A 25,626-nucleotide genomic window follows, 5' to 3' on the forward strand; every position below is an offset into this window, starting at 1 on the left:
CCTCTAAATTAGACCTCGCTGCTTCTGTGATAATCTACAAGAGGGCTAAGCACAGGTTTATTTAGTGACTTTTGTGGTTTACCATGACAAGGATTTCTACTAATATTTGTGGTGTTTTGTCACACTCCTCAACTACTAATCCAGTTTCTTGCAGGTTACAGGCTTGGCATGTGGATGATGTGAGATCGGGTTGCTGATAATAGACAGATGACAAAGGAGGGAGACGCTGGTGCTGTAGATAGGTGGGCTCATGGGTTTCTAGTGCAGTCTTGTAAAACTATTTCTTGTACTTGATTAAACATATGTTCATCCTCAGAACTAAATAAACAAAATATGCGAACCTGAATACATTAAGAAGGCACTCAAAAATATAAGAACTTGAATGTATAATATTTATTCCTTAACAGATACACATTTAAAAAAAAAAGAAACTACTTCTGTCCATGTTGAAAATTGCAGATTTGGATGCATAGTTCTTAAATTATTATTTCCAATTTGGTTCTCTTCAGCTTTGAATGCAGCAACCCAATATATGGTCAAACTCTGAACCCGTTGAACCACGAGAAGACCCCTGGTGGTTCCTCTGGAGGGGAAGGTGCGCTGATAGGAGGCGGAGGATCTGTACTCGGCTTGGGCTCTGATATTGGTGGCAGCCTCCGGGTTCCTGCAAGTTTCTGTGGACTGTGCAGCTTCAAACCAACAGGAGCAAGACTGAGGTATGTAATCAGGCCTTGCATGGGAATAGGGCGATACTTTTTAAATAACCCCAGGGCTATGTCCCATTTTTTGGAAGTAGCAAGAATTTCGAAAACAAATAATGATGTGCACTTAATGAATGCGTAGGATTAAAATAAATAAATAAAGAACAATGTTTTACAGAAAAGTTAGGACTGGTGCAGTCAAATTCCTTACATAAATGCCTGCTTTGCACGTGATCTGCCTCAAGGTTTTTGATAAAGAAGGTATATGTGTGACGGGAGAAAAGCAGACTGGAACCTCAATAGACTTTCAAGTGCCAGATGCTCAAGTCTAGCATAGCGTAAACCTTCTTCTCCTGGACAAATCGCTAAATAGTTGAAGGATCATGTCGCATGAAGAGCAGGAGTTTTTATTGGATACCATTTCATAAATGATTCCTACAAAATTATATTCAGGACAAATGAACATTCTTCAGTGATGTCTATCATACCTGTCATTGGTTTTCAGTATGGGGGCAACTCAGTACAACTGTTTCATAGCAGATGTTTGTGGCACTAACTATTTTGAACATACACTGGTTGTGAGGTAAAAGTAGAGCGCTATCCACATGAAGATAGGAAGAAAGAGTAGAAAGGGATCATCAGAGTGATAGGGGAGACATATATTGGGAATGGAGTTTGGCAGACATGCATGTGGTTAAAGAAGGGGTGTCTATGGGTGTGTGGTGGTCCAGGAGCACGCCATTTTTTGCAATGAGAATGTTTTGGTGCTTCTCAAATGAGCAATGGTGCTGCCAGTCTGCCAAGGCCCTGATCAGTTATGCTCATTTATGTCAATTGTGCTGCTCTACCATCCATATGGCCTGTTTAACAGCCCACCGATGGCTATGATTCTTCTCCTTTACAGAAGAGGTGCATCTCAAATATGCAAGCTGTTCTTCTCAGTTATGCCAGGGGGGTGGTGCCTCTGCTGCTTCTCAATTAAGTCTCTGACTACTCTGAATTGTGCCATTTGTGATAATGGTTTATTCCATTTGTGGGGCTCAAATGCGTCAGCTGTGCTGCCCAATTACATGATTTATTCAGCTCAAGGACGACAGTGGTGCTGCTCATTAACTCCAGTGCTACCCCTGGGGAAGCCCAGTTGCTTCAGCTGTGCATCTCAGTTGTGACAATCATGTTTGCTATGTGGCTCATTTATGCCAACAGTGCAGCTCAACCATATCTCGGCTGCTGCTCAGATTAGCAGTTGGTGTAGAGTAATAATGGCTGTGCAGCAGTCCAGCTATGCCTCTGCTCGTCGTACTTTCCTTTTTGATTTTAATGAAGGCATTGGTCTTGGTCACTTGTGCCCATAGGACTGCTCTGCCATGCACAGTGTGTGGTACTCTTATGCCCCTAAAGATGATCAATTCAGGTGGTTTCCTACACACTGGTACTTATTTTGCTAGATGAGAACACTAAACATGCTGTGGTACTGTTAATTTATTATTGTGATGAAGTCCAATTACACTGAAGATGGGTGCGCCTGTTACTTGGTGCCAGTGCAACTTACATATGCATTTGTTCGTCAGGACTCTGTGCCAGGTGTACCTAAATGTATCCTACAACTTGTGCACCATGTATCTGGGCACATTTTATGTAGGGTGAGAGAGCATACATAATGGACCAAAATAACATGTGTGACAGCTTCTGCAACTTAAATGTAGATGATAGTGTGGGTTCAGTGAGGATCACTAAAACCAGAGGTGTACAAGACACTGCCGCCTGAACAAATGTACAATACTATAAAGTATATACTTAGGTGGAGTTTGGACAAAACATCAAGTCGGAAATATCAATAGACTGAAATATCAGAAATAAAATATCATGATACAAAAATATTGTGATGCAAAACAATTGTTGTCATAAATATCATTATTTTAGGTAAGCAATATTGTTTGTAGGATTATTGTTGTTTTTAATACGGTATTTTTTTAATATATTAGTAAAAAATATTGGTTTTTAATTATTTTAAAGTGTTTTAGTTTATATATTTATTTTATGTGTTACTATTGTTTGTCTAATTGTTATTAATGTTTTTAAAACATAGTTTGTAATTTTAAGTGATTTAGAATTTTTATTTATTTGTTAATATGAATTTATTGTGCTGTAGCGGGTTGTTGAAGTAGTAATTAATTGTACTATTAAGATTCTTTATGTCAATTATGTAATATTGATGTATTTTAGTTATATTTTAGATGTGGGTTACTAGGTTTGTAGGGGTATAGGATGGGAAGTTAATTAAGTAATACATAATTAACAATTTATTATTAATTGTTAATTAATTATTTAATTGATTATAGATTATGTAATTTATGCCATTCTTGCTTTGCAGAAGCAAATCGTCCGGCCATATGTCATCACATTTCTGAGCAACAGTGGATCGAGCATTTCGAAGTGGTATATAACTTTGGGTTGAGTGGAGGTGAAGAGGATCTGGGCGGTCTAGCAGGGGATAGAGCGAAAGTGGTTTTCGTGCTCGATGAAGTAACTGAGGACATCCTAGTGCTATCCTGCAACAAGGCAACTGGACCTGACAGGATACGTCCTGATCTGTTTTTGGGCAAGATCGAAATTTGGGGTCCAGCCCTGACATTGGTCTTTAAGTCGGCAGTGAAGGAAGGTGCACCACCTTTGTGGTCCGCCACCGTAATTCGCCCCATTTTAAGAAGGGGGACAAGGGCAATCCCCAGTGTTATCGGCTGATATCACTGATTGATTCTGTTGTGAAGGTCTTAGGGTACTTTTAAATAGTCTGATGTTTTGGGCAGATGAGAATGACACATTTTCTGAAGTACAATATGGCTTCAGGCCAGGCAGATCGACAACAGACCAATGTCTGAACTTATATTTAATTGTAAACAAGTGTTCTGTTGCCTGGCCCAAGTCACTTCATCTGACCTTCATGGACCTTACGTCCACCTGTGACAGAGTGAACCGTAGGAAGCTGTGGGGCCTGCTTCTTGCCCTGGGGGTGGATCTGGACATGTGCTTCTTTTTTCAGATTTACATACCCATACCTCAATGAGATACTCTCAGGGCGGGGCTTGTACCCAGACCTTTAGAACCAGGAGGGGAGTTCACCAGGGATGTATTCTCCCCCCTTTTCTTTTTACCTTCTAGATTATTGGCTTGGGTCGGAGTGATATCGCTGCTGGTTTTATTATGTGCACTTGCATAGCTGCCAAGTTTCCCATGTCGATTCGTAATGAGCCAATCCATGGCAAGTTTTTCCTTTTAATTCTGGTTTTATAATGGAACAAGCAAACTCAGATGTTCCAAAGTAAATAGAAAAACCTGGACTGGAGCAGCTCATCATGCATGGGCGTGGGAAACTTGGAAGGGTTGCTCATGATGCAGTCCTCATTGCCCGGCCCGCCATAGGACTGCAGTCATTATTGGATACATTTGTCACCTTTATGGCTAGTTTGGATCAAACAGTAAACCTTACTAGGAGGCCAACTTCAACTTCTACTGTAAGGGAACTGCCATCGCTTTTTGGTAGTTTGATTGCCCGCCTACATGGTGGTCTGACTGCCCGGGTAGGATGTGTGTGGGAACACCGGCTTCAGACTGCCACCACCGCCAAAATTAGAGCTCCCACGGTGGGAGAGGCAGAGGCAGTTAATGAAGGCAGTGCCGGGCTGATCATGACCTGCCTTTCTGCTGACCTATTTATGGTGGGACTAGGCCATGCAAGGTTTGGCGGAAAGGCAGGTAATGAACCAAATAACTGGCTCTAGGACAAATGGGCCCTTGGGTAATGTAGCTTGTGCTCATGTAGTGGCCTCCAATGTCATCAGGTCGGTGCGTGCACTGTTTCACTTGCAAAAAATGATGCAAGGAAACAGTGTGTCCGACTGGCTGGAGGCACCACGGTATGGCTGACATTGGCTTCCAACTCTTTTCTAGAGCCAAAGTGTGCCGCCACCATGACTGCGCAGCCCGCACAGCGCCAGCCCTGCAGGAAATTCATAATGCGGCTGTTGAGATGCCGCGGTCTTGGTGTTGTTTTCTGGGCCGCCACCGCGGCTAGCTGGCTGTATGACTGCCAAAGTCATAATCAGTCCCTAAGTCTTACGTGATGGTAGCTGCCACGAGGTACACCTATTCGAAAACTTTCCAAGGTGGGAAATCACATCCTGACTAAAGTCCTGTTTTTTTCCTACCTTGGGGTACTGTTCAATGTGGACAAACCCTAGAAGCCCCTGACTCTCGCGAGAAAAGGTGAGTCTGCTAAGGTCATGGGTGCTGTGGCTAGCTTAGCCCAGAGGCTGGGCTTCAGGCCACCCAGTATTTTAGCCAAAATCTCCCAAGCTAAATGTGTCTCCAAAGCTCTCTATGGCAATGAGTAATGGGGGTACACAAAAGTTGATAACATCCAAATTGCTGAAAACACATTTGTAAGGCATGTGTTGCAGGTCCCCAAAAGTACACTGGCCTTTTTTTGTCCATGAGGAACTAGAAATAAAATACATAGGTCATGATTACAAGTTTGGTTGTCGAATGAACTGACCACCAAACTCACCGGGAAGATGCCACCGTCAAACCGGTGGCGTTCCCTCACATTACATCATTCCTGCTGGCCAACCGGTGGGTACGTTGTATTATGCATTCACGCCAGGCTGATCAGCAGGAACTGTGCTATGGTATTAGCCTCGGGCCTTAAGGGAGCCGAGGCCAATACCGTGGCGCACCAGCACCATCAGAATGCACACTGTCTGCAAGCATGACATGGGCAGAGCAGGGCCCTCCCTGTGGCCTGTGGCTTTTCACCAGCCTTTCCATGGTGGGGTGACTGTCATTGAAAGAGTGGCAGAAAGCTGAGTTGTAAGCAGCACAATGGTGCTGAGTTCAGTGCAGCAGTGGCTGAGTACAACTCAGACCACTGTCAGCCTTCGGGAACAATGTTCCTGGTGGTGATGTCGGTCTTTAGGTGGGTCCCTAATGTTGTGATTGGACCAACTGGAGTGTGGCGGTCTGAAGGTCACCGAGAGTGCTGCAGTCCTCGGACCACCACACTCGTAATGAGGCCCATAGAGACATAATTGCTTTAAGACCCTTGTTATGTTGGAGCAAGATATGGAAAAGCAGATTCTTTCTGACTGTCCCCTGATTATGCGCTCAATATTCCTTGAATGGTGTATGCGAAGGCAGCCTTTATTAGCCTACGTAGGGAGGATATTCTCTACTGTTCCACACCTTGGAATGGGGATAGTAAAGCGTACCTGTAGGAAGCTGGCCTGGTGTGTGGTGGGTACCTAAGGTACTTAGGGCCAGATGTAAGAAAAAATCAAATTGCGACTTGCAATTTGCGAGTCTGTGCGACTCGCAAATTGCAAGTCGCAATTTGACATGCAGAAAGGTGTCTCAGACACCTTCTGCAACTCGCAATGGGGTCGCAAAGACCCACCTCATAAATATTTATGAGGTGGGTCGCAGTTTGCGACCCCATTGCGAGTATAGGCACTCGCTAACATGGAGGCCTGCTGACGTCAGCAGGCCTCCATGTTAGCGACCTGCCTTTTAAATAAAGGTTTTTTTTTTTTTTGAAGTGCAGCCCGTTTTCCTCACAGGAAAACGAGCTGCATTTCAAAAACATCCGAAACCTTTTGTTTCGGTTTTTTCAGGGCAGGGAGTGGTCCCTTGGACCACTCCCTGCCCTGAAAAAATTATTTGGGGTCCATTCACAAAGGGGAAGGGGTCCCATGGGGACCCCTTCCCGTTTGCGAGTGGGTTACCATCCACTTCAAGTGGATGGTAACTGCGACTCCATTTGCGACCACGTACGCGGTCGCAAATGGAGTTGCATACCACTCCGACTCGCAAATAGGAAGGGAACACCCCTTCCTATTTGCGAGTCGCAAATGCATATTGCGAGTCGGTAACGACTCGCAATATGCATTTGTGCATTGCAAACCCACGTTTGCGAGTCGCAAACGGCGATTTTCGCCGTTTGCGACTCGCAAAAGGGTTGCTACATCTGGCCCTTATACCTTATACCAGGTCCATGTATCCCCTATTAGTGTAGTGTAGGCAGTGTCTTTAAGCCAGGCTCTCTAGACATAGCTGTGGATGAGCAGCCAAGGCTTATCTAGGAGACATGCAAAGCTCATGCAATACCACTGTAGTCACACAGCACTTACACACATGAAAGAAAACACCCAGTGTTAAAAAAAGAAAAGTACTTTTTTTTTTGTGACACAATTACCAAAAAGTACTAGAGAGGCAACCCTCCAAAGGGAGGTAAGTAACAATCTAGATATCTACACTAGTAATCAGAAATAGGCATAGAAAGCAATAGAAAACAGTGCAAATAGCAATAGGCAATAGTGACCCTAGGGGGAGCCCAAACCATATACTAAAAAAAAATGGAATACAAATCCACGACCCCCACCTAGGTAAGTGGAATGTGTAGAGGGGAACTGGGGGAACTAGGAAACCCCAAAGGTAAGTACCACAGTGCCCCCCAGCAACCAGGAAGAAAGGAGTAAGTTACTGGATTTTCCTCAAGCCACCCAAAAGGAAGAAAAAGGAAAATGCAACACCCAGATATGACTGCAAGAAACCAGTGGTGGATTCCTGAAGAGGAAGACCTATGGAAGAAGGTGACAATGTCCAGAAGTCACAGAAGAGTCCAGTGGAGGCAGGAGCCACTACCCACCCAACTGTGGTTGCAGGAGTTGGTTGATGGTAGGACGAAGATGGTCAGGAATCCAGCCCTGGAGCAGGTGAAGAGTTCCTGAAGGATGCAGTTGACATCCCATGGCAGATGAATGATTGCAGTCAGTCAGTGGCATGGCAAAGGCAGAAGTCACGGAGAAGCAAAAGTGGAGCTGCCAGGGACCAGCAAGGTCCAGGAGGATTCAACCCATGCGGGAGTTCTATAGGGGGTGCTCAGCAAGGCAGAAAGTCCACAGAAGAAGAGGCATCCCTTACAGGAGACCCACTGGAAGAGAAACCAGGAGTCGCAGAGGAGCCCATCCAGCACAACTGGAAAAGTGTCCCACGCCGCAGGAGAAGCACGCAGAGGGCTGTGCATTGCAGGAAGGAGTGCTGGGGCTGGGGCTAGACGGATCCTGAAGATCCCTTGTAGGAGATGCCAACAAGATTTGGTAGCTGCAAGAGACGTAGTACACGGGGTACTGTCCTGCATGAGAAGGCAAGGGATCACCTCGACCAAAGTTGGACAGCTGGCAGAGAGGACCAAGACGACTACTCTGGACCACCACCTGTGATGCAGGATCTATGCAGCTCAGGATGAGAGGGGATCCACGCAGCCAGTCGTCATTGCAGTTGGTGCCTACAGATACAGTGGAGTGACTCCTTCACTCCAAGGGAGATTCCTTCTTCCTTCTTGTGCAGGCTGAAGACTTGCCACCCTCAGAGGATTCACAATGGGGAAATGTTGCAGAAGCTGGAAGGAGCCGTGGAAACAATGTTGCAAGGAGAGTCTTTGTCCTGGATGCAGATTGTCAGTTCCTGGAGGGTCCAGTCATGGGTCCAGTGACTAGAAGTTGAAGTAGAGGTTGAGGAGGAGTCCTGCTGGAATCTTGCAAGCCGAATCTGAGGATCCACCCAAGAGAGAGACCCTAAATAACCCTGAAAGGGCGATTGGTCACCTAGTCAGGTGACCACCTATAAGGAGGGGACTCTGATGTTACCTGCCTGGCCTGGCCCCTCAGATGCTCCCAGAGGTCCCTGCCCACCTTGGATTCAAGATGGCAAAACCCAGGGACCCTCTGGAAGAGCTCTGGGCACCACCCCTGGGGTGGTGATGGACAGGGGAGTGGTCACTCCCCTTTCCATTGTCCAGTTTCATGCCAGCGCAGGGACTGGGGGGTCCCTGAACCAGTGAAGACTGGTTTATGCACAGAGGGCACACAATGTTCCCTTCAAAACATACCAGTGGCTTGGGAGGCTACCCCTCCCAAGCCATGTAACACCTATTTCCAAAGGGAAATCCTTTGTTCTGCCTTCCTGGGCTTGAGCTGTTCATCAGCAGATGGCAGAAGCCTGTCTGAGGGGTGGCAGCAGCTTGGGCTCCCCAGAAAACCCCAGAAGGCTGGTAGGAGCAATGCTGGGGGTCCTCCTTGTAGCCCGAGAGTGCATGGAATCATACTTCCAATACTGGCAACAGTATTGGGGTATGAGGCCGACATGTTTGATACCAACCATGCATAGGTTCGGAGTTACCATTATGTAGCTGGACATAGAAGTGACCTATGTCCAGTACACGCATAAAATGCCATCCCAGCACTCACGAAGTCCAGGAAAATGGAGCTGGAGCTCTTGAGGGCAGTTCTGCTAGTGCAGGGGTGCCCTCACACACAGGTACTTGCACCCCACCCTCTGGTCTAGGAGGGCCTGCCATAGGGGTGACTTACAGTGATCTGGTGCAGTGACCTGTAGTGAAAAGGCTGCAAGCACCTTTTCACACAGGCTGCAATGGCAGGCCTGCAGATACACTTTGCATGGGCTCCCCATGGGTGGCATAACACATGCTGCAGCCCATGGGGATTCCCTAGTACCCCAATGCCCTGGGTACCTGGGTACCATATACTAGGGACTTACATGGGGGCACCAGTATGCCAAATGTGGGGTGTATGTGGTTCAAGTAACTAAGTTTAAAGGGAGAGAGCATAGTGACTGGGGTCCTGGTTTGCAGGATCCCAGTGAACACAGTCAAACACACTGACAAACAGGCAAAAAGTGGGGATAACCATGCTAAAAAGAGGCTACTTTCCTACATTATTCCTCCAAAGTCCAATGCTTTCCCTACTGTTAAAGAGACTGGAGCGGTAATAGTACATTTTACCCCTCCCAAGTCCAACACTTTCCCTACTATTGCACTATTTGGAGTGGGAATAATCATTTTAACTCCTTTGAAGTCTAACACTTTCATTACTTTCCCTACTCTTGTGCTGACTAGAGTAGAAATAGTAAGTCCAATCCCTTTGAGGTCCAACACGTTCTCTACGGTTGCACTGTTTGGAGTAGGAATGATAAATGTACCCCTCTGTAGTCAAACAGTTTCCGTATTGTTGCATAAACTGGAGTGGGAATAGTATACCTCATATTCCCAGGCCCTAGTACTTTTTTCCTTTTATTGTTTGCAAATATATATATTTGTAATGTGTTTATTCTTTTAATATTATATTGCATTACATTTTAAATTTCTAAAAAATGTTACATTTTTGTAATTGTGTTTTTTAAAAACATTTGTGTATTTCATTTATTTGACCATTTATGTAATATTTGGTAATTGAATTGGGAATATTTTTACAGATTTATTTGAATATATATATTTTTAATGATTGTGTTACACAATATATACATATAGATAAACACATACAACATACATTTGTTTTTATGTAAGCATATATTTATATGTAGTGTTAAGTATTAGTGAAAGTTCTGTAATTTACATTATATTAATGTTATGCACTAAAATATGTAAGATTTACTACCTTAAACTATGTATATTAAGTAAACAATACTGTGTATGTTCTTGGACGATATAAGTAATGAACAATATTTTATTTCTGATATTTTTGTACTTACCATTATAAGTATAGGGACACAATATCTTGTTAGAAGATATTTTTGACATGATATTTGTGTCAAAAGATATTTTTTACCTCAATATTGTGTCAGTGTTCCCATCTAGGTGACTGAACCTAAGTAATAAACGCTCTTACTCAATTTCTGTGGTTAGACAAGTGATGTTAGGTCTTAATCTGGTGAGTCACTTTGGAAGAGGCAGAAAAATAGATAAAAAATCAGAAAACAGATATGTTGCTTGTGTTTCTGCTGAAATGACATGACATTTAATTTTAATTAAAGAAACTATATAGTATGTGTTTAAAATTATTGTTTTAACTATATGACTTTCTATCCTGATTAACCTATCATATCATATTTTTTCTTAGTCTCAAAGGATCAGCGAGCCCTGTTTATGGCATGCTTGCAGGTAAATACTGATTTGTTGCGATGCCCTAAAATAAAACAATTCCATGCGGCTGTTATTTGGCATTTTTGTGACAGAATCTTATATAGCCAAGATAAGGTTTTAAGAAACAGGTTTATTTTGAAAGAGATAACTGTGGTTTGTGCTCCCTCTCCAGCCAGCAAACCACTGTCCTTCAAGAGAATCCTACTGCATCATAGAAACAGAACATACTAGAATTCTTACTAATAAGCATTCTACAGTACATTTAACAATACAACACATCTGCTCCCCTTTACAAAGTGGAACATCCGCTCCCTTTACACCTGAAACATATATAATAAAGAAAGATAAAAGAATTGTGGAATAATAAGAAATCACATACCACAATGTATGCATTACATTACATAATCCTGTCAATTTTGCAGGTGGTTTGCAGAATCTATGTGTTTCTGGTGTCCTCTGACCTCCCATCTTGTGCGCACTGTCACCCATTGTGTTCACACCACTACCTCCCCTTTCATTGGGCTTTTGGTTGTCCTCCTCATATGATTTCCTTCATTTCTGCCTAATACAGCACCATCATCCATCAACATAAAAATGCTGCAGTTCTCCACCCTTCTTCACTGATTCCATCCCCTCTCTCATATAATGAGGCTCTCCTCATATTCCATAGTTCATCATTCTCCAAAATCACCAACAACACACGTATTTCTCTCACGTTGAACAGAAATTATTATTTCATTAAACCACCTTTGACTTGTCCAGACTTCACCTTGACCAGATCATCCGCCTTTATTTTCCTACTTTTTTCCATTCAATTCACCCGCATCTCTGACTACTCAAAATCTTCATCCATGTGAGTGACATTTTCATTTTTGCCATCCGCCTCCTCATCACATAGAAGGGAACTTTATTAATCACACTACTCTCAGTTGTCCTATGTGCCCAAATTAAATCACTCACCATGGACTTAACATCGCCTCTCTTCTCCACGGCCATATGTATTACTCCCTTTACTATGTGATGTGCCCTTTCAACAACACCATTTGCCCTGGGGTTGTACAATGAGGTGCATGAGTGCAGTTTGCCACAAAAAAATTAAAAAATCACTACATTTTTTCTGATGTTGAGTTGCATTCTCCTTGATAAGTTTTGCAACTCTTTAAAAATCTTTAAAAATCTCATCCTGTTGTATTAGCTATTTAAGCCATGTTTTCAGACATGTTATTTCAGCAACTAGGCCTGCCGTTTGTGCATTTTAGCCTAATTAAATTTTATCCAGCTTCCTTTTATTATTTTAGCATAGGCCACATTTGCGGTGCTGTTTTATTTTCTTTATCTAGTTGTTCTTTCGCCTAGGAAACCATTGCGTTTCTAGCAAGACATTCTTTTCACTTTGTGCTTTCCTCAAGGCTGCATCCAGATAGAGTTGCCAGCAAAGTGGTACGCTGTGTCTCCAACATTCACAGAAACATTATTATCCTTACGTGGGGACACTTTATCAGAACATCAGCTGTTTTACTATAAAAACACTTCTCTGTCCCATACACGTTAGAGGGAGATTCCAGTCAGATGACCATGACCACATGATGATTGCTGAATTCCTTCGCTACAGCTTCTTGCTTAGACTACCAGATCCCTGGCCTACATGGGGATGTTGTCTTTCTAGACAACAGGCTTCCTTGCTCAGGTATGGGGACAGAGTCTTCCCAGGGGGGAACCTGAAGGGCGGATTAGGGCTTATCACGCTGTGCTCTACCATAGTTTAAGTAGGAACCACATATATTACTCCTAGTGACAGTATGGTGAGACTTTTCCTGTGTTTCTGCTTGTCACCATTTTGCTTCTAGCGTGTTTTTTCATCCTAGTTATTGCAATTCATGCCATTTTATCCAAGATGCAGCTAATTTAATAAACCTTATTGAATCATTCTCTGTCTATTTTTGTCTTTGCATATGTGAGTCTAATCTAACTGAGAGAATAGGAGGAGATCTAATGGACCACAATACCCCTGAGGAGTCATTTCTGTCATATGCCCGGTTTCACAATCATCCCTATTCTTGGGCAGAGATGGGGTGCTACTAGTTAGCCGGAAAACCAGATTAGGCCGACAGTTGTCACATGGTGTGGGATTGGACAGTTTGGGTGTTTCTGCGGCCAGAATCCAGCAGCCTAATTAGGATAATAAGAACATACTCCACAGTCCAACACCTTGATCATTTTCTTTGCAGTGATTTCTTGCATAAAATACACTACCAGCCCTTTAGAATATATATCTACCGCAACTAAAGCATATTTGAATTCAGCAGCAACCCCTCCCATTGGCCATATAAAATATGCACACACTTTGCCTTATGATCTCTACGTAGAATCATAGGAAACCCTGATAAAAAAAATCCTACAAAATTCTGCTGCCCATGCAGCATGCAACACCACCCTCTCTATGAAAGAGTGTAATTCCAGAACCTGTTAAACAGTGGGATGCGAATGCTACTGTTTTTTCTCCACCCTTGTAAACTTCCGACAACACAGCTCCCATGTCCTCATCACTTGCATCTACTGTGAGAATAGATGTGAGATTTGTATTAAAAAGAGTCAAAACTTTGGCATCACAAATATCATGTTTTATGTTTTCAAAGCATTTCTGTTGCTCCTCTCCCCAAACATAACTTTATCCATTCCTCAATAAATGTTTACATGTTCTGCCTTCTCAGTAAAATTCTTTACTCATTTAGCATAATTTCTGCATTCTATGCTGTACTGATAGAACTCCCACTTTAATCTTGGTCTTATGAACAAAGGTTTCAGTATAACCACTTCATTTGAAAATACTCTACTAGTACCTTATATTATCATCAATCACTATGGCTTGGTTAGGAGCTCTGGGATTCATGATTATGTGTAAATCATATTGCTGTTCCCGCCCTACCATTGGCAGACTACTCTCCCTTCAGCACATCTGTCTTGAAACTCAATCTCAGCTGGCATGTATCCTATTATGTACATTTTCTCCCTTTGATAACCACAATGGTTGATGTCCTTGGGAAGTAAGATCATTTTTGGCCATTCTGCAACAATCATTTCCCTAGGTATGATAGCATATAAGTAACCTTAGTCCACCATGAGATGAAATACCTTCCTTTTGATTCTAAATTCTGCACTTGGTCTACAACGTCTACCCATCCTATCTTGACAATCACACACACAGTTTTCTCATCAATAACTTGCAAAGGTTGCAGTGAAAATATCAATGATACTATAAAGTAGATGATGTAATGAATGATGTAATATGTGGGGTAATTAGCTATGCATGGCAAGAGTGTGAGTTATAGTTACCTTAGGGCACGAGTTATAGTTACCTGAAATAACTTTAACTATGACAGCTGAATTTCTATGGTTTTGTATGTGTAAAATCTAAACCTATCTAAAATACTCTGTAACCTTTTTTTTTAATTGAATTTCTAAGGTTTTAGTTTTTAATTCTATTTCCTAACTATAATGTCCCTATAACCTTTGTTTTTTTCAGTGAATTTCTTGGATTTTGCTAATGTTAAGAAACATAGCTATCACAATGCATGGTGGGAGTGAGGTGGAGAAAGTTGGACATAGGGCCTGGCCTGGCATTGCGCTGCCCCCACCCAAACTTGCTGTTCCTGCCTGCTCTTCTCCTTGCCATCAATTGTTCAGGTCCATGTCCTTGCTCCCTCGTTACTGCCCTATGTGGCCTTTGTTCTGCCACTGCCCTTCCTGCCTGCCCTGAACAGTTAGCTTGCTGCCCTATCTCTCTTGTCCAAGTCCATGCAACACCCCTCTCCCTCCTGCCCTGCATGGTCCATTGTGCTGCCATTGGCTTCCATTTAGCTTGAGGTCCTCACTCCTCCTGCCGTCTGTTGCTCAATTCTGTGCCCCATCATTGCCTCCTGCTTAGCCTCTGTTCTTAGCTTGCTGTCCCTACCTCCTTCCCCCTGCCCTCCGATGTCTGTGTGCTTGCCCCTGCTCCCTCCTTTTTGCCCGCCATGTTCCATGGACCTGACACTGCCCCTCCTATCTACTCAGAGTGTTCTGTTGAACTACCACTGCCCCTCGAGCCTGCCTAGCATGGTCAGATGACTGACACCTGTCCCTGCCAGCTCCACCCTGCTTGTCCGAGTTCCATGCCCCTATCCCCTTTCTTGATGCCACTCCTTTTCCGTCCTCCATTCGCTGTTGTGCTGTAACTACTCCTCCTGTCTACCCTTCATGGTCTGTGGTGAAGCCCCTTCCCCTGCCCTCTCTTGTCTGTGTCCAGCCCCTACACAACCCTTATGTCCTCCATGGTCTTTTGTACATGCCCCTGCACCCTCCCTCCTGCCCCTCATGGCTGTTGTGAGGACACTAACCTTTCTGCTTGCCATGCACAGCCTTCTGTGCTGCCACAGACTCCTCCCACCTGCCCTATGTGGTCATCCAGCTTGCTGCTCCTGACCCCCTCCCACTTTCCTTCCATTGTCTGAGTGTATTCCATTATAGTCTCACCGTTGCCCTCCATGGTGTGTGGTGCATCCCATCTGCCCATCATGGTCAGCTTGCTGCTCCAGCCCTGTCTGCTTGTCCCTGTCCTCTGTTTTCCATGTGCATGCCCCTGTCCCCTCTCTCCTGTCTTGTCTGGTTGGTTGTCGTGCCCCTGCCCCCTACCTCCTGTCCTTCATGGTTCGCTATGCTGCAACTGTCCTTCCTGTCTGTTCAATATGGTCAACTTGCTTCCCTTGTCTCTTTCCTCTCTGCTTGCTGTTGTCCATGTGCATGGCCCTATCCCCTCCCTATTAATTTCTATGGTTTGTTGTGCTGCACTGCCTTCCCACTTGCCCTTTGTGGTGTATTGTGCTACTGCAACCCCTAAAACCCTTACCTATCTCCAGAAACAAGCATCCTAGGACAGGTTTCGGGGTATCACCCCTCTTCAGCCAAACTGGGATGGCAGGGTGAGCAAAAGAAGGATGGATTAACCCAGATCTGCGACTGAGTGTGAGAGTTTGAAAGGTTTCAGTACTCCATCCATCATCCTTTTGTGTTGCTAAAGTCGCCCTAAGTGGGAAGGGTATGCCCAGATGTGGGTCCCGTGCTCACTGTGCCACTGGTTTCAAGCTAGCCTGGCTGATGAGGGGTAATACCCCAAAGCCAGTCCCAGGATGCTTGTTTGCTGTCCAGAGAGGACCTTTCCTGGCAGTTCGGGCTGGCCTGTTCCCATGGGGAACAGGGGCAAGACTGATTTGCATATGGCTAGGTCAACAAAAGAACGATGGATTAAACTCTGGTCTGTGACTGGGGGTGAGTGTTTGAAATGTTTCAGCACTCTGTCCTTCATCCTTTTGCATTGCTCAGGTAAAATAAAACCCTTTTGGACTCAAAAACATTGAGAGTCTCCTGTCTGAATCAGGTCTGTTAGCATCTATGGTTGTACTGCCACTGCCTCTTCCTACTGCCCTCAATGGTCTGATATATTTCCACAGCCTCTCTTGCCTGTCCTGCATTGTTAGCTTGTTGCCCTTGCCCCCCTTTCCTCTGCCCTCCATGGTCTGTTGTGTTGCCACTGACCCTCCTGCCTGCCCAGCATGGTCAACTTCTTGCCTCTGCACCCTACTTCCTTCCCTCAGTTACCTGAGTCCGTACCTCTGATATCTGCCTCCGACTGTATTCTAATGAACAAATAAATTGCTAACATTCTTCATTTATTACAAAAGTGTGGCATGCCTGACGTCATCTTGATGCAATCAAAACTGTGGTACCCAAAGCATTCCCTTTTTTCATGGTTAGTGCACTAAAAATTAAAATGAGGTCATATATTCTGAGTTCTTTAATAGCAACCAAGCACTTTTAAACTATTTGCTATCTTGATGTTTTTTTATCCAGTTCATCACTTGATTGTATGTTACACTTAGGGGAGAGAATGTGGGGTTACAGCCAAAGCTGCAGACTTTTCAACTGAGGAACCAGGTTTGAGCTTCGACGTCAGCTCGACATCCTGTGATTCTGGGCAAATCACTTAATCTCCCCATGCCTAAAGTCCAAAAAGAATGCGTCCTGGTGTAATGTAACTGATGCTCCCCTAAAGCACTCCACTATTTTCGGGTCAAGTCTGCGTTATACAAAACTGCAAAAAAATATTTATACTTTGCGCTGAATTTGCATCATTTGCATCATTTTTTTGGCATCAAAATATGGGAGTTTGCACCATTTTTTGGATGCGTGAACCTACCCTGTGTCAATGAGATCCAAGGTAGGCATTCCCATCCAAAAAATGGCGCTATCCCCCTAGCGCCACATTTATCCCCGTGCAAAAATGACGAACGGGTGGGATGCGGCCCCAAATAATGCCGCTAAGCTTGCTTAGGCTATTATTTAACACCTGGGTCAGTGGACCTATTTCCATGGTCAAACACTGTGGACTGGGCCCACAGGTGCCCACCCCAAGCCCCAGGAACACCCCCACCCACACCAGAGGGACACCACAGGATGGGGGACCCCATCCCAGGTAAGTAGGGTAAGTATAGGTAAGTATTAGTTTTTTTTTTAAAAGTGTCATTAGGGGCCCTAACAAGGGGCCCCCTGCATGGCACTCGGGGCAATGGCCATGCCCAGGGGACACTGGTCCCCTGTGCTGGCCATTGGGGTGGTGGGCATAACTCCTGTCTTTTCTAAGACAGGAGTCATGTTTTAGGATTGTTGTGTGCCTGGAAATGACGTAAGGCTGGTCAACGGGATTTCTTTTTTTTTTTGCCGCTAACTAGCCTTACTGCATTTTTTGGCACACAACCTCCTCGCCCAATACCGACATCCCCACCCGGCTAGCGTTTTTTTTTTTTTAGACGCTAGCCCAAGGTTAGCGCCGGCTTCCACCATTCTATAAATACGGCGCCTGGCTGGCGTTGTAAATTGACGCAAGCCGGCACTAAACTTTTTGCCGCAAAACTGCATTACCGCAGTTTTGCGGCAAAAAGTAAAAATCTGGGGATAGGTGTTTTGCACACCTCTGCCACTAAGCTATACTTGGGCTACTTTAGAATGATATTTGTGCTACATTTGGGCTCTTGTTTCTCTGGTGGCCATTTTGGGGGACTTTTTTGTTAGGAAGCTCCCTAATCTCCTCATTTACAGCAGTATCCTCAGTAGAAAATGCACTCAGTTTTCCACTTCAATTCCATCAAGATGGCAATCAAATGTGCCACATTTTTGGCATAAATTCAGAATGTTAGCACTCTAGTTGCTCATGAGAACATTGTAGTAAACTCCTGATCACAGGGAGTTAGCTGGCCGTCTGTTGCTGGTGTTGAAAGTGCATGTTTCAGTATATATGTCAGAATGTTTAAATGAAATAGAAGAGGAGCGTATTTGAGAACTCACTTAAAATGTTTCCTACTTTTTCCTTCCACAGCACTAACCATAATTTCGATGACAGAATGAAACCCCTCATTTTGTTCCTTTCTAAATTAAAGGGCATATTTAAGAGCACCTAGCGTCTCCGGAGCATCACTTTTCGTGACGCTCTGGGGGCGCTATGCCCTGAGCTGTATTTACAAGGTGGCGTCAAGCCACTTTTTGTGGTGTAACGCCACCCTCTAAATACAGCTCATTCACAAACAGCACTTTGCGTGGAATGGGCGTGCAATGGGTATTGCTGTGGGCATGCCACAGCAACACCCATTGCATTTTGACGTTCCCCCTGATTTACAAGAGTTTGCGGCGTTAGAGTGGCACAACGAGGAGAAATGCTTTAATTTCCCCTAGTTCTTTTCTCTTTCTATGTGTGCTGCATTTTGCAGCACACATAGAAGTAGCAAATCATCACTTAAGATTGTTTTTGTGCAGGAAGGTGTTCCTTTCTGCACAAAAACAATGTCCCCCTCAACACAGCTTGCACTATGGTACAGGGATGGCTGCATTGGCGCACAGCAGCAAATTTCGCGCTGGCGCAGGGTAAAAAACAGGAGTCCGTTGTATTCAATTAAGTACAGAGTATCCATGTATTGTGAAAATGACAGTGCATGATGCTGCCAAATTTGACGCAGCGCTGTGCAACTTCATTTTCAATTTAATCTGGCCCTAAATGTTTGAGGTTTTACCAGTATGATTCAGTCAAGACGGCTTCAGGTGTGCCACACATAAGTGAGACTGTTAGCTCTCTAGTTGTTCTTTAGAACACTCTGAGAGGAATCAACCAACAGGCTGCTCCTTTTGTGGTGGAAGGATATGTTTTACTCAGACTTCATTCTTATATGTCTGAGAAAGATTTACATAAAATATGCTCTCATTTTAGCTTTTGGAGCACCTTCTACAGAATCACGAGGAAACAGTTTTCTCTTACACATTATTCATGAAACCCCAGCAGGAGGTTTTTTCACAGGGTAAAATAACCCTAGCAACAAATGATTTATATTGTAACTAAAACCTGTTTTCGCCCTTTATACATTCTCCTATTTGTGACCCTCAAAACCTGTCATTCACTACAATGCATTTCAATGGGTTGCTATCATGTATATTGGTAACAAGATAGCTGCCAGCACTTTCCTGTTGAAGTGCTGACAACCAATCAGATCTTACCATGAGATCTTTGCTTAGGCTCAGCCCAGATATCTATATTTCCTTTTCCTTCAATATCTCAAAAACTACTGAACAAATTTACAGCAAATTATAAAAAGCATACTTTATGGACCAATAGCTAGCTTTCTGCCATATTTGGTGTAATTCCATCCATTTGTTGACTCCCCCCCCCGTTTCTCAGCCCCGCTTGACGATTCACCCCGAATCTTACCATGACACAGTAGGACATTTTTTTAGGAAACTTTTGTGAAGATTCGTATTGCCTTTGTGGCTCTCCGATATTCTTTTATGAACTATGAAACCGTTGCGCATCACTGGGATAGAACAACCTCACAGGCATATCGTTGTGGGTCCCCTCACCAACCGTATACTTCATGTTCTCGCAGTCATCTAATGGGTTCTCTGGCTGGAACTCGTCACCAATTTTGTGACACAACCTTATGTAACCATGATAAGGTTTTAACAAGTAGGTTTATGAGGAAAGAAATTACTGTGGTTGGTGCTGCCTCTCCAGACAGTAAAAACTGTCCTTCAAGTGACCCCTACTGCTTAATGGAAACAGACCATACTAGAACTCTTACTAATACGCATGCTACACTACAATTAAAGATACATCAGGCTTCTACTTTTAAGTATGACCAAATATTTAGTGGTGTTCAGTGCCTGACTGACGAGCTGGTGTGTTACTCTATTATTAATTCAGGGCCACACTGACTCAGTTTTTCTTTGAAATCCCACTAACAGCATAACGTTTATTGGGTTAAAGTCTGGTTCAATTCTCTTGAATTGTCCATGTTACAGTGCAGCCTGCGGGCAGCCCACTGGCATTACCATTTACTTTCCACTCCATTCTGTAAATAAAATGATTTTCTGATGTGTTTCCTCTTCACCAAGTATATTACCTTATGGCCACTTCACAAGGTTTTTGCTATGAACTGACATGTATGCGTATTCAACATTGTAGGTATCGTCCAGTTTTGGATTTGATTTTATAGAAATGTTTTCAGTTTTATATTGCGCAAATATGGCCCAAAGGAATTTTAGTGCTTTACATAACCACCAGATTACATTAGGCAAGGACAGATTTTTTTTGTTAAAGAAGGCTACGCGATTTGCCAAGAATCACAGGATGTTGAGCCAATGACACAGAATAACAGGATTTTGATCCAGTGCTGAAACTCAATCCCAGCTCCCTAGTTCTGGCTGTTAAGCCAACTTTCCTCCTTGAGGATTATAACACTGTTCTTTGGGGATAGTGAGTCCTGGGGGTATTGGTGGTTATAATTTGTGCTAGGTGCATGGTAAAGTCCCTGAGCTACTGCTCAACTGCTCAAGTTGCTTACCTTCGGTAACGCCTTATCTGGTAGATACATATTCTAGTTGCAGATTTCTTACCTTTGAATTTCCCCCAGGTGTCAGCTGGACCAGGAAAATTGTCCAAGCAGTACCCCTGTGTACCGTTAGGTGTGTCTGTTGGCTCTACATCGGTCGTTGGCACCGTCCAGCCCGGATATGACATTGCGGGTCCTATATGGGCGCCACTATGGTGTGCTGACGTCAGTTTCTTTTCACGACTTTGCCAGAAGCACAGAGCCATGAAGAACACTGACTACTGGTGTGTCAAAACTAGGGCCTTGAAAGGGAGTCCCTGTCCTTAGAAATCAGTTTGCAGAGCAGGGAGGATGGATGGGCTGCTAAGGAATCTGAAACTAGACTATGGGGGTCATTCTGACCCGCGACCACGGAAGCACTGCCAACAGGCTGGCGGTGCTTCCTTTGTTATTCTGACCACGGCTGGCTGTTTCCCGCCGGATTTCCCCCGGCTGGGGGAATCCTCCATGGCGGCGCTGCTTGCAGCGCCGCCATGGGGATTCCGACCCCCTTCCCGCCAGCCTGTTTCTGGCGGTTTTCACCGCCAGAACAGGCTGGCGGGAACGTGTGTCGTGGGGCCCCTGGGGGCCCCTGCACTGCCCATGCCACTGGCATGGGCAGTGCAGGGGCCCCCTAACAGGGCCCCAGCAGGATTTTCACTGTCTGCTTTGCAGACAGTGAAAATTGCGACGGGTGCAACGGCTTCCATGTTGCAGGGGCTTTCCGTCTGGGCCGGCGGGCGCTCTTTTGGAGGGCACCCGCCGGCCCAGCGGGAAAGTAGGAATGGCCGCCGCGGTCTTGTGACCGCGGAGCGGTCTTTCGTCGGGGTTACTTTGGCGGGCGGCATCCGCCGCCCGCCAAAGTTGGAATTACCCCCCATGTCTCTGCCAGAAGGTAAGTAACTTGTACATCTGATAGGGACTTCTAGTTGCAGATTCCTTACCTTTTAATAGATTTCCAGGAAATACCATCTCCCGAGGTGAGTCTGCAAACCAATATCATACTAGAAAGTCCTGCAGGACAAACGGGGAAAGTACCCATCTCTACGGACCTGACTGTCCAGTCAGGAGTGTTTAGTAAACATGTGCAGGAAATCCCATGTGGCGGCCTGACAGATATCAAGGACTGGAACTCCACATGCTAACACAGTGGTTGCAGCTGTAGCATGGGTAGAATGAGCACGCAAACCTTCAGGCAGGTGCTTTTTGGCCAGTGCCCAGCAGATTTTAATACAGAGTACAACCCATCTGAAGACGGTTCGCTTCTGCACTGCCGACCTTTCTTCGTACCCAAATAATCGACAGAGTTGATCATCCACCCAGAACTGTTATTTATGATCAAGGTAGAACGCCAACACTCTTTTTGGTTCCAGGCAGAGGAGTCTCTTCTCTTCCTTAGAGGGATGTTGGGGGTGTAAAATGTGGGCAAGTTGATGGATTCTCCTACTTGAAAGGGCGTAACCACTTTTGGTAGAAAAAAGACCCTAGTGCAGAGCACCACTTTGTCAGGCTAGATGGAAAGGAAGGGCAGCTTAGATGACAATGCCTGCAACTCACTTACACTGTGGGCAGATGTAATGGCCACAAGGATGGCTGTTTTCAAGGTGCAAAGCCTTAGAAGATAATTGTGGAGAGGCCCAAAAGGAGCGCACATGAGAATGTCAGAACCCAATTCAAATCCCATTAGGGCATAATGAATGGGGATGGAGGAAACATATGAGTGAGAACTTTGAGGAACCTACTAACAATACTAACAATAGGAGACTTAAATAAAGAAGGTTGATCAGGAAGCCTCAGAAATGCAGAAATAGCTGATAAATAACCTTTAAGAGTGTCCATAGCAGAGCCCTGCTAGGCCATAGAAAGGATCAACAATAGGACTGCAGAGAGAGGTCCAGAAATGGGGTCAACAGACTTGTCTGCCCACCATGTCACAAACTTTTTCCAACAACAGGCGTGTCCTGTTTTGGTTGAGGGCTGCCTGGCTGCCAAGATTACATTATAGACTTTTCGCAGAAGTTCAAAAGCCTTCAACTGTCGCCGTTCAATCTACACGCAAGAAGACAGAGAGTGGAGAGTTTTGGGTGCAGAACGCTCCACTGCTGCTGCAGCAGAAGATTCTCCCAAAGGGGCAGTCTGATTGAAGGATCAGTGAACATGCTCAACAGTTTGGGTTACCAGATTCTCCATGCCCAGTCTGTAGCCACAAGGATTACTTGGGCCCGGTCATTCTTGATGTTCTTGAGAACTCTGGGCAGACGTGGTATGGGTGGAAAGGCGTACAGGAGTCCTGAGTTCCACTCATGATAAAAAGCATCTTTGAGAGATTGCTGCCTTCGAAACTCAACGCACAAAACTGCTGTTTTTGTGCATTCTCTGCGGAGGCAAACAGATCTAGCCAAGGCTCTCCCCACTGCTGAAAGAGACCTTGCACCACCTCTGGATGGAGATCCCATTCGTGATCTGGTCAGCATGTTTGTCTGACATTGTCTGCTCTGGCATGCAGAGAGCCTGTCAGATGTTGAACAACCAGGGATATGCCCTGCTGTTCGAGCCATTCCCAGAGGTGCACAGCCTCCTGACAAAAGGTCCCTTACCCCAACCCACCCTGCCTGTTACAGTATCACATGGCAGTGGTGTTGTCCATGAACACCTGCACCACCTTCCTCTTGATATAGGGAAGGAGTGCCTTAAATGCTAGCTGAATTGCACAGAGCTTCAAAAGATTGTTGTGGAGTCCGGACTCCGCCGGAGACCTGATGCCTCTGATCTCCACCTCTCCAAGGTGGCTGCCCCATCCCAGTAGCGACACATCTGTGACTGCTGGCAGATCTGGTTGAGGAAAGGAGAGTGATCTGCCTCTGACCCAATCACAGTTTATTAACCACTACTGCAGATCGTGCGCAGTTCCTTCTGCGATCTGGACCATGTCGGAGAGATTGTCCTGATGCTGCGTCCACTGGAACTTCATGCCCCATTGAAGAGCCTGTGTATGCCATATGGCATGTGTCACTAGCAGGATGCAGGAGGCCATGAGGCCCAACAGCCTCATTCATTCTCACCGAAATCCAGGATAGATGCTAAAACATCAGTATCATAGCCTGAATATCCTGGACTCGCCACTCAGGAGTATAAGTCCGAAACAACACTGTGTCCAGAACAGCTCTGATGAAAGGCAGCATCTGAAAGGGAGTCAGGTGTGACGTTGGCACATTTGTAGTGACCCCAGGAAAAGCAGCAAGTCTGCAGTAGTCTGGAGGTGGAAGACAACAGTCTGGGGTGAGCCCTCGCTTATCAACCAGTTGTCGAGATAGGGGAAGACTGAAGCCCCTGATCTGCGTTGATGAGCTGCAACCATCACCATCACCTTGATGAACACTCGAGAGGCACTGGTAAGGCCAAAGGGAAGCACAGAGAACTGAAGGTGCTTGTGGCTGACTGTGAACCGCAAGTAACATCTGTGGACAGGCAGGACGGGGATATGGAATTAACCTCCTGCAAATCCTACACTACCATCCATTCTACTGGGTCCATGGCAGATAGAACCTGAGCCAGAGTGAGCCTTTTGAACTTCGCCTTTTTTGATGAAGAGATTGAGGGATTGAAGGTCTAGGATGGGGAGGAGGCCCTTGTCCTTTTTGGGTACCAGAAAGTAGCGGGAATAGCAACCACAACCTACTTCTGGCACAGGAACCCTCTCTGTACCTCCTTTGGCCAAGAGAGCTGTAACTTCCTCGTGGAGAAGGGATAAATGGTCATCCATTATCCGATCAAATGATGGTGACATGGATGGAGGGATAGACTCAAAAGGGAGGGAGTAGCTCCTTCAGAAAATCTGAAAAACCCACCTGTCTAACATGATGGATTACCAGCAGAGGAGGTGATGGTGTAACCTTCCTCCAACTGGCCCTAAACGGGGAATCAGAGTAGGCCTGGTCAGGCCTGACCCACAATGTCAGTGGATACCACATCCTCAGCCACAAAGAGACTAGGCAGCATGCACGATACGGTGGCAGGGAACAGACGCAGTTAAAGACCCCTTCTGTAGCCCCGAGGGAGAAGGCAGACTGAGGGGAATGAGTGGTCACCACGAGGCCAAGTGACCTGGCCTTAGCCTGAGAATCCTTGAAGCCCTCGAGTGCTGAGTTTCCCTTGTCTCTGAAGAGACGGGTGCCATCAAAGGGCATGTCCATGAGGGTAGCGTGGACATTCCCCAAAAAGCCAGATGTCCTCAACCAGTCATGGCGCCTCAAGGGCACTGTCAGTAAAACTGCTCTGCCCAGTGAATCGGTCGTGTGCAGTCCACAACAGATAGAACTTTGCTGTGTCTCTCCCATCTGCAACTGCCTGAGAGATAGCCCTTGCAGCACTTGCGCAACGGTATCCCACAGCAGCCCCACAGCCCAAAAGGCATGTGGTGTCCTTGGACCACAGTACTAGACTGATGGAAGAAAAAAATATTCTTCTCAAGTGTATCCAATGTTTTGGATTCCCTATCTGGGGTGTGGAAGGGAACAGGCCCTCGGAAGTGGAGGTTTGGATGACCAAGCTCTCAGGGGTAGGGATTTGCATCAGAAAGTTTGGGTCCCCTAGAGCAGGGTGATGGCGGCGGGCGATTGTCCTTTTTACAGGAGCCCCTGTGCTGGGCTTGGACCATGTACCCGGTAGGACATCTGTAAGGGCTTTATTAAAGGGGAGCGTAGGTTCTGATGGGTACGACCCAGGCTGAAGCACCACTGTCAGGAGATTATTCCTGACTGCCACAGAGGGCAGCTCAAGGTCCAAGACCTCAGCTGCCCTCCTCACCACCATAGTATAAGAAGCCTCTCCTCCGTAGCCATGTAGCCAGTATTTGAAGAAGTGTCCAGTTTGCTGGCCCCACCCAAGTCTACACGCCAGTCCATAGGGTCTTGGAGTTGGTATTCTAAAGGGTCCAGCGAACCCTCCCATTCCTCACCATAATCTAGCCCAAATGAAAGGGGCTCAG

At 45.4% G+C, this 25,626-nt stretch overlaps 1 protein-coding gene across 3 annotated transcripts in view; it reads left to right on the forward strand.

Moving 5' to 3' along the window:
- The window catches only part of LOC138293504 (vitamin D3 hydroxylase-associated protein-like), a 203,123-nt gene that overhangs the window by 91,985 nt on the left and 85,512 nt on the right, over positions 1 to 25,626 (forward strand). For all 3 annotated transcript variants that reach the window (XM_069232744.1, XM_069232745.1, XM_069232743.1), the window contains exons 5-6: positions 510 to 716; positions 10,673 to 10,713. In XM_069232744.1, the coding sequence (XP_069088845.1) occupies positions 510 to 716; positions 10,673 to 10,713 (248 nt within the window). The remainder of the gene's footprint in view (positions 1 to 509; positions 717 to 10,672; positions 10,714 to 25,626) is intronic.

This window comes from Pleurodeles waltl, chromosome 4_2 (genome assembly GCF_031143425.1).
Source record: "Pleurodeles waltl isolate 20211129_DDA chromosome 4_2, aPleWal1.hap1.20221129, whole genome shotgun sequence".
Lineage (NCBI taxonomy): Eukaryota > Metazoa > Chordata > Amphibia > Caudata > Salamandridae > Pleurodeles > Pleurodeles waltl.